The sequence below is a fragment of the Limulus polyphemus genome, unplaced genomic scaffold, assembly GCF_000517525.1.
Source record: "Limulus polyphemus unplaced genomic scaffold, Limulus_polyphemus-2.1.2 Scaffold2521, whole genome shotgun sequence".
NCBI classification, from domain to species: Eukaryota; Metazoa; Arthropoda; class Merostomata; order Xiphosura; family Limulidae; genus Limulus; species Limulus polyphemus.
This window is the reverse complement of record NW_013668131.1, coordinates 88,016-97,977: the sequence shown is the minus strand read 5'-3', so window position 1 is coordinate 97,977 and position 9,962 is coordinate 88,016. Positions and strand designations below refer to the sequence as shown.

The following is a 9,962-nucleotide window of genomic DNA, read 5'->3' as shown; positions in this document are numbered from 1 at the left end:
GGGGGTGCTTAACTTTTTTCCAGGTGTATATTTTTAGGAAACAAGAACCCAAATTACAAAAATATTGTCAGTAACATACTTGATAAATTCAAAGAGTTGGGTTGTAATATGAGCTTGAAAGATCATTTCTTACATCTCATATTGACTATTTCGCTGAAAATCTTGGAGCCATCAGCAAAATACAAGGGGGAAGGTTTCATCAAGAGATCAAGGAAATGGAGAGGAGGTATCAGGGAAGGTGGAACATCAGCATGATGGCTGATTACTGCTGGTCATTGAAACAAGATGCTCCAGATGCAATACATAAAAGAAAGACCACAACATGTAGTTTTGAGACTAAAAGACGGATTTTACAAAAAATACTTGGGATGAATGAGGATGCATATTTGTTTGACATCAATATTCTTCCCTTTTTTTCAGTTTGTTTATATTTTTGTTAACAAACATAATAATAAAAAATGTTCATTGTGGTAAATGAAATAATAATTTGATCTAAGTAAGAGTTTTTTCTTCCTGCTTTGTAAAAAATCCTTACGTGATAGGAAAAAGTGGATATTATTATTAATCTGTGTAGCTGAATTATGGAAGATCCATTATTAAAACTAAAACAACTTTTATGAAGTTTAAATTCACATTTTCCACTTCATCACTACAAAGCACTCTGAAGGGTTTTTGATTACTTGTATACCGAGTTTGACAGTAACTTGCAACTGTGTTGTTTAACATCATGTTTACCAAGTAAACTAAAGGCTTTTTTTTTTAATTGTACACGAAAATACCCATTCTGAATTATGTTACTATTTATGTACAAGTAAACAAGAATTTTGTAGTGTCTTTTGTAAAATTTAAAGCCTTGAAATATATATTTTGATTTTTAGACCTATAATTCTTGCTATAAAAGTTTTTTTTAATAATCATTTCATTTAATTTATTTCAGAGAGCAATTTCCATGTGACACAGTCCAAGTTCTCAATGATCATTGTGATGAGGTCTGGTTTTGCAGGTTTTCTAACAATGGCCAGAAATTAGCTACAGGCTCTAAAGATAGTACAGTTATTATTTGGGATGTTGACCCTGTGAGTAATGTTTTTGGAATTATGATCATCACAGTCCTTTTATTTAAAACAGGAAGGAAATTATTATTATCTAAACTTAAATATCATGATAATGGTTGTTATTCTTGCTTGACATTATACATTTCCTGTTAATTATTGTTTTTAAGGTAGAATGATGGTATTGTTTTTCATAGCTTACAATGTTTTTATAGGATAGGTATTATTTATTTTTAAGGACAATAGTATGCTTGTTAGATATTTCAGACTTTTCCAAAATGAATACTCACTTCCTCTAGCTGTCTTCCTCGGCTCTTCTGTACATTCTGCCAAAGAGACTTGCATGACACTATCCTTGTGAAAACTCTCATCTAATTTCATGTGAATTTGTTCCACTGCATGAAGATGTCAACAAGCAGCAAAAGCCCTCCACCAACAGGAGGGTGACACACCTCCATGTGCACTAACTCTCTCTCTCTATGCATTTACAGTCTTGAATTTTAATTCTTCTTCTTGGCACTTTGTTGTCCAGACATGTTTAAATTTCTCAACTATGTTCAAGTTAATGAGATTTGCTTCGTTAACAAAACTTTCACTTTTGTTTTCTTTAGTTTTTGTTTCAAATGCTTTAATATTTTATCATGACTTCTCAAATAATGGTGTTTTATACTCAGTCCTGAGTGTGGGATGTTGTTCACACTTAATCTTATTCTTGCTGTGACTTTTGGAGGTATGTTATTTGCTGGGGTTGTAGCAGCCATTGCTCAAGATGTTGTGGATTACCACATGTTTCATTAACCTCCTACTCTCATTGTTTTGGCCAAAGTTCTTTTTCCTCAATTAGGAATGATCTATTAGACTCACTTTATGACCCATAATTCTTAGCTTTATTTTTTTTTTTTTCTCTTTGCTTGTTATTAGGATGTATACTATTTCTGTTCACTGATAGCTCCTTTCTCTTAACAAATACCTCGTCCTCTCCTTCATGTTCATGGCCACTTATGTCAAGATTTGTTGACATTCTTCCCTTCCTCTTCCCAATTCTCTGTTTTGGGTTTCTATTTTGACCATTTTGGGATCAAGACCCTTACCTTCTTTTTCCCTTTCTAGTTCCCTCCTTTAGCACCTTTCATCTTTTTCTCTCTACCTTTTTGTATTCCCTCTTCTTCCTCCATCTTTTATCTTTGGCACTTCTTCATGCTTCTGATAGCTTTTGTAGATGTTTTTCCTTTCTGTGTTTGGCCTGTTCCACTTATTCTGCTCTGTACTTTGTTCCCCTGCTCATTGGGTCAAGTTACATTTCTCTTTAGTGTGCCCATTCACTCTGCTTGTATACATATTATTCATATAGTTTCCTTTCTCTGTCCAGATGTATTCTTTGGTGTTCTTTTCCCTATGCTAATGTGCTCTGATAATATACGACTTCTGTCCTCATTCTCTTCCAAGGTTTTTTCCCCTCTGTTGATCTTGTCCTTTATTCATAATCTTTATCTAGATCAATCTCCTTTTCACACTTCCATTCCGAATTCCAGGTGATCCTGCCTTTCTTGTCTTCCTTCTATCAGTAGTCTCAGGTTATTCCTTTTCATATTAGAGACTATCACACGTGTATAGTTCTGCATTTACCTTTCTCTCCTTCTGCTGTTGGTCTCACTTTCTGCCAATAGTAATTTTCCATTTCCCTATCATAGTCTCTTTTCTCACTCCTCCTCTCTTTACCTTTTTTCTGTTTCTATTTCTCCTCTATTCAACACATCTATGGTCTTTTTTCACCCTATCTGCAGTCAGCCATGATCAATGTGTCAAACACCTTTCTACACATTTCTCAGCAAGTCCTCTCTTTGTTTTCTCTATCCCATCTATCCCTTTTTGCATCCTCACATTCTCTCATTCCTTACTTTTTCCTTCACCTCAGTGCCGGCTCCTCTTGTATTCATTGTTATCATGTGGGCCTTCACTTGTCATGTTCACCACCCATGGCTGAATGTTTATATCTGTTAACTAATTATTGGATGTTTTTCCTACCTCACTTCTTTTATGGTATCTGCTTGGTTGGGGGGGACCTTTCTCACACCCACTCGGGTATTTTTGTACATTTCCATTTTCTCTCATCTCAACTGAGTTCAGCCTATCTTCTTTGCACGCAAACTATCGCTTATCTTGTCACAGGGTTTTATATATCTTGTTCTCTCCCTGTGTGAGAGGCTCTTTCCCCTTTGAGAACTCTGGCTTTTCTCTAGAACCCCTCCTTCATTTGAGGCATGCCTTCTTTCTTGGGATCCTTTGTCCTTTGTTATAAGCCCCTCCTCTAGGATATATCAGGGTGATTGGACCATTTCCATCCTACTTTCTTCAATCTCTTACCACCTCTCAAACCAGATCTCCCATTTTTGATGTTTCTCTCTCAGATTGAGGTACTTTTTTTTTTGCTGGGGCAAGCTTTCTGATGTTTGTACATTGGAGTAGTGTCCACTCCCCATGAACGTGCTTGACCTTCTTTCTATTTGTCAAGCATATTCCCATTCCTGTTTCTACTGGCAGTTCACTTAGTCGTGCTCCACTCAATATTTTCCACAGTCTTTCCTTGTTCTAACCACTCTTGTGACTCCTGTTCCAGGGCCTTTTTGTTTCTGGGGACTAATTATATACTTCTGTGCCTGTTTACGTCCTTCACTGGGAGCTTTTTTCTTATTGGCAAGCTACCTTTCTTGGCTAGTCCTTATTTTGTCAACAGAGTATCCTTTGCATCCCCAGATCTTCCATGGGGCTTACTCTTAGTTGGACACTTTGTCACCCTTCTCTACTCTGGGTATTCTCTCTTGCAATCCTCTATTTCTCTTCCTTCAGCTCAGGCTGTCATTTTTCTCATCTAAGCGTGGTCTTACCTGTTTCTCTATACCATCTCCCTTATTTGTCTCATACTTCTGGACCCCAGATTTACACATTATTAACCTTCTTGGACCCTCTTGCTGACACCTTTTTGATCAGCTTGTCCATGATATGGTTTTTAATTGGACCCCCCTTTCCTCTCATCATTATCCCCCTCTTTCTTTGTTCACACACACACACACTCACTTCCCTTCTTTCTCCACCTGCATGCATAAAATTTACCTGGTCTGTCACCCATCAGACTGAACTTTCTACTACTGTGATCTTATTTTTGTCACATTCTCCGCTGTATTCGTTTATTGTCTTTGGTTGCAGGTCTTTGTCATTGGTTCTTTTTCCACTTATTTCCTTCAGTTGATAATTCTGTGGACCACTTTTCTACTCTTATTACCAGCTTGTTCATTGAAGGATTCTTAGTCTCAGCCTTTCTTAGATGTCTTGTGGCAATATTCATGGCTTTACTCATTTCCCAGTACCAAGACATGTTTTCCTAAGCTATCATCTTTGTACTGTTCTGCTCCTTTACTCTCCTCTGTCTTCCTTGTCCTGTTCCCTTGCCTGACTTAGACCTTGTTAGGATTTTAATCGATCTCGTGCATGCCTCATTTGAGCTGTTACCTGCTTTTTTTTACTGTCTTTCCCTCCCTACTTATTCCCTCCTATTTATTTCCTTAGTTTACCCTTGTTGTGATGTCTATCCTCTAACTGCTTCTCAAACCCTCTTACACTGCATTTCTTCTTTTCTCTCCTTGGACCAATCCAATCTTCCTCAGACTTTGACCACTTAAAGTTAAACTGTACTTCTTTTCTATCTCCCTACCTTCCATCTCTGTATTATTGGGCTGTCTGGATCCATCTTGGTTTATGTTTCCTGTTGAACAAATTTACTTCAAGGGTCCCTGTCTTCTTCTTCTGTCTCTATCCTGAGATTCCTACTTTCCATGAACCTCATTCTTTCTTTGTTTTCACTAAGGACCCATTGACTCCTTCATTGACATGTCCTTCTCAGTATGTTGATGTTTGTATTCCATTCATTACCCTTTTCATTCTCTTCCACTTCTTTTTTTTATCTGGCCATTGGATGAGCTCTTCCAGATGGGCATGTACATTCTCTTTACATATCCATCTCTCTACCTTCTTGCTGTTTTATCAGTTAATGGTTTTGGCTTCCACAGGTCACCATTCTTCATCACATCACTATCTTTGAGTAGAATGTGCATCATTTCCCTTTCAGGACCCATCTTTCATTCAATAGGGTCCCATTAGGTGGCTAGTGTTGCCTCACAGGGTATACTTATCCTGAATATGAATCAAGCCAGGATAACCATCCGGCCTGGTTTTATGTGTGTACACTGTGAGATGGGGTGTATCACAAGACCACTTGAGGTTTCTTCCTGGTATATATATATATATATATATATATTTCTACCTATGTTACATTTCTCACCTGATCCAGACCATATCTACTTCATGAACTGTCATAGAAAAAGTCAGCACCAGAGCAGTGTTTCTGCTCACTTCTCTTTCTTGTACTTGATGGCTTTTAAAAATAGATTTTTGTGGTCACTCATTGCACTGTCTCCAGTAAAAGACCTTTCTGCACTGAAGAACCAATGTGTGGCTGTGGTAACACTGAGAGTGTAGTGCAGATCACCCCATATATATGATACATCACACATCACTAACTACGTATGGACCAGTGATATAATTCACTACACCAATCCATTTAGTACCTATACCTCACAAGTTGTCCCATGTAATAAGTGTGTGTTCAGTGGAGTTGTGGTGAACACACTATTACTGATCCCTACTACATCACAAACATACCCTATTCCTGCAGCTGGTAAGGGACTTGTAGAGACTGATAGTTGAGTAGAGGTGTGTAAATTTATCCATACTGTAACAACACAATTGGAATTGGGCCCATAGAGATTGACAACAGAGTTGAGGCAAATACACCGTACATACCACTGATGTATCTCTCACATACCCTACTCCTGCAGCTGACAAGTTGCTCATAGCAACTAACAGTCGAGTAGAGGAGTATGTAAGTATCTATACTAAATCAGTTTCATACAATACCCTCCTCCTGCATCTGGTATGCTCTTTACTCACAACTGATTTTGACCCATTGAGTCTGACTGTAAAGGAAGTGAGCACATAGGGTACAGTCTGAATGAAACCCAATCTTTCTGTACATAGTACCTGTCTGATAACTTGTGCCCATGTACCAATTCTGCCCATCCAAGTGACACAAATCTGGTTTATTTGCCTCTCTTCTTCCCTACGCGGGCTAAGAGTATACTCTGAATGAGATGAGGTGTGATTCCCATGAGTGTACCACCAGGAAGTCTCTGCACTGGTCTCTCCACCATCTCAATGTAGAATTGTAGCTGAACTGTGTAGGGAGGAGAATAGTCATTTCAGAAATTAATATATTCCTTACCTAAAAATATATTTCTGATAGATACTCACCTTTTTACACATTCCCATCCATTCTTCCCACTTTCGGTGCACATTTCTTACTTGCCTTGTCGAAGAATGAAGGTTTACTATTGCAAATGCATAGAGGAGTTAGTGCGCATGGAGATGTGTCACCCTCCTATTGGTGGAGGGCTTTTGCAAAAATTCATGTGAAATTAAGTGAGAGTTTTCACAAGGCTACTGGCATACAAATCTCTTTGTCAAAATGCAGAAAAGAGCTGAGAAACTAAACTATGTATGGAGGTGAGTATGTATCAGTAATACATTTTCAGGTAAGGAAAATGTTTACTTCAGAGATTGCAGTGTGTTTTTCTCTTCAGTTATGGTTGGATATTGCAGGCTTTCTAGTAATGGCTGTATGATTAGGTGCTCAAATGTGACAGGTAAAACTGAGAATACTAATCTTTATTTATAGGTTACTTTGGAGCTGAGGCATAGAAAAACTTTAGAAGGTCATTCTTATGGACTTTCCTACTTATCCTGGAGTCCTGATGACAACTACCTAGTAGCTTGTGGAAGAGATGATTGTTCAGATTTGTGGGTGTGGAATGTCGAGGTGAGGATCTTGTATTTGAACTATTTACAGTATTTTTGTGGAAGGCTCAAAATTTAGAAATTACCCTAATCACTTGATATTTGTAAGTACCTGTAAAATAGAACAGGAATTATAGAAACTAAATTTTTGAAACTAAAAACATTGTTATTAAAATGCTGTGATTTGTTACTGTGTGAAGCTTTGAGGAATTTTTCAAAGTCTTGATGGAAAGAAGCTTTGTTAATTTCTTGTTGTGAAGATGAACAACCAGAGTTCTATGATGTTTTAATGTGGTTATTATTTCAGACTGGTAACCTGCGAGTCAAAATGAACAATTCGCCAGAGGATTCTCTCACATCCTGTGCTTGGCATAAAGACAGCAAGAAATTTGTTACTGGAGGAACAAGGGGCCAGTTTTATCACTGTGTAAAGTTTTTTATTTTAGTATCATAGTATTAGTCTAATATGCTGAAAAAATAATAGATTCTTAGAAGCAAAATAAAAGTGTGAGAGCAGTAAGAGATTATGATCAGGAAGAACTGAAATATGAGTTATAAAATTCCATACATACATACATTCTGGAAGATTTATAACCTTTTAAGATAATCCGCAGATGTACACACATATCAGGCAGGTGGGACGGCCAGGATTGTTCATCAAATGGTATTTTAAATATCTCCTCAATTGGTCATCAGAACTTTATAATACTATACAGTATCTTTTTATAATAATATTTAAGTAATGAGTGAGTCACAAGTTTTGGGAATGTCTGTAAATATTAGAGCAAATAAATTTAAATTTCTTGTTCTTTTTTATTACATTATAACTCAAAAACTAAGGTGAAATAGTTTCAAACAGAGTATCTGCTTTTATAAGTATTATTGATAACCAGCAGTAATTAAACAAAAATCATAATTCTAGTGTAAATGATTTTATCATTACCCCTTGAAGTTAGCTTTTTAGCAGAAATATTGTGTTCCTTTAAAAAGCTTAAATACAGGGTGAAACATGAATTACCAGCCAATAATAGATAAACAATAAATATTACTGTGGGAACATCATTGTATTTAGAACTTGGTTATAAATACAACCTTCCTATGTTTATTGTGAAACTGCATTAAAAAAAACAAGTAAAGAAAAACTTTTCAAGAAATGAAGTAAATGTAGGGATTGCTAATATCAATCTTTCATAAAAAATGCAAACAAGATAGTAGGGATGGAATTTGTATCATCCTACATAATAGCACAGACACACAGTGTAGTAGGAAGGATAAATTAAGCTCAATTGTGACTGAATAGTTTTATATATATTGCTATATGTTAATTCTTGTTTGCATTGTTTTTGAAGGATTGATATTAGCCATCTCCACATTTACTTTTTACTTTTTTCTTTACTTGTATATGTTTTTGTCAGCATAAAGTATTTGATTTGTTTAAATGTAATATTTTTGACCAGTGTGCATTTCATTTATATAAGCATTATGTTAATATACTGTTTTTTTGTCACATCAAAGTTTGTTTAAACAGCACTGATACTTTGTGATTTAATTTAAAATGTGGTTGAACTACAGAGTGGAATTTTTTTATGATCATTTTACACATGTTTAATTAGTAGATGATTTCTTTCATAACTGTTACAGCTGATCCATAATTTCTAAACTTTCTTTTAATCAAACCTATCTGTTGTGCTAAATAGATGAGACTGACATTTTCTCCAGTTGTGTGGTCTTTGTAAAGTTATTTTCGGTAGATATAAAAATTTTGACATCTGTGATTTAAAGAATTGATATGTGTTTTTTTTCTAATGATGAAGGATTTAGATGGGAATGTCTTGGACTCATGGGAAGGTGTCCGAGTGCAATGCTTACGGTACCGTAATGACGGTAAGACAGTTCTAGCTGCGGACACACATTATAGAATTAGGGGATACAACTTTGAAGATCTCACAGATTTTAATATGTAAGTTTTAATTAGTTATAAATGTCTGAAAGCATAAATTGGTAATCCTCCATTTGAAAATTATTGAAACTAAGGTGAACAAACAAAACTGTTTGAATTACAGAGTATGATTGAACATGAAAAGTTTCTTAAACAATATATAGTTGTAAGTTTTCTAAATTATAAACAGATGTAGAGTAGCGATATCTGTAAGGCCACAGGTATAATAAAAAAAAATGTACCCTTTTATTTTTCATCATCATACCCATTGTGAGAGAAACAGTATAGCAACTCTGCTTCATGTTGAGTATGCATACATTATGACATATTAAATGGCTGTCTTGTGCAAAAATGGTTTAACCAAGTGTGTCATTTTTCAATACTGTTACAAAAACATGAATAAAGTTATGTTATCTAGAGTGCTATTAGAATGTTTGTTGTCTTAAGGGGCAGCACCAACTTTTTCCCAGTTAAGGGGCTGAAGTGTACTAGACAACAAACTTAGGTGGCTCCATTCTACATCTTGTCACATGTACTGTAATACTTAGGAAGTGAACCAACTTTAATAGTAAGCAGTTTTCATTGGGTGTGGTGGCTGCAGGAAAGGCTAAGGCACAATTTGGGGTTGCTTCAGCCCTGATGATTTTATGACTGTAAAAACTTCAGTAATTAATTTAAGGCCTTAATTTTATTTTAAAATGCTTTATACACGTTTATTAACACTTTTGCTAAGGACATTTTATCTGCTCATATCATGAGGCTTAAGTGAGTTACATTCAAAATTTAATTAAACTACTTATTATCAGGGTATTTGAATAAATTTGGCATAAAAACATAGATAATAATACAAATTTCATTAGTATACAAGTTTTAAGTTCTTAATTTTATATGGCACTATTTAAAAAACCTATATTTCCCCTCGTATAAATATTGTGACATTTTGTCTCTAGGCATCCATCTTTTCTAATTTATTTACCACTCCTCCAAGAAGTATGAAATTTCACATAAATTACTCATTATAATGCCAGAGATGAAAGTCTTCCGGATATATCCGGAAATCCGGA

The 9,962-nt window shown here is 35.6% G+C and overlaps 1 protein-coding gene across 4 annotated transcripts in view; it reads left to right on the top strand.

The window, feature by feature from the left end:
- Nucleotides 1–9,962, top strand: part of LOC106467186 (WD repeat-containing protein 26-like) — an 85,662-nt gene that overhangs the window by 38,907 nt on the left and 36,793 nt on the right. For all 4 annotated transcript variants that reach the window (XR_002612374.1, XR_002612373.1, XM_022395314.1 and 1 more), the window contains exons 7-10: nucleotides 938–1,076; nucleotides 6,841–6,981; nucleotides 7,267–7,386; nucleotides 8,774–8,919. Coding sequence is in view for 2 of the 4 variants with exons in the window: in XM_022395314.1 (XP_022251022.1) it covers nucleotides 938–1,076; nucleotides 6,841–6,981; nucleotides 7,267–7,386; nucleotides 8,774–8,919 (546 nt within the window). In the remaining 2 variants the exon portion in view is untranslated. The remainder of the gene's footprint in view (nucleotides 1–937; nucleotides 1,077–6,840; nucleotides 6,982–7,266; nucleotides 7,387–8,773; nucleotides 8,920–9,962) is intronic.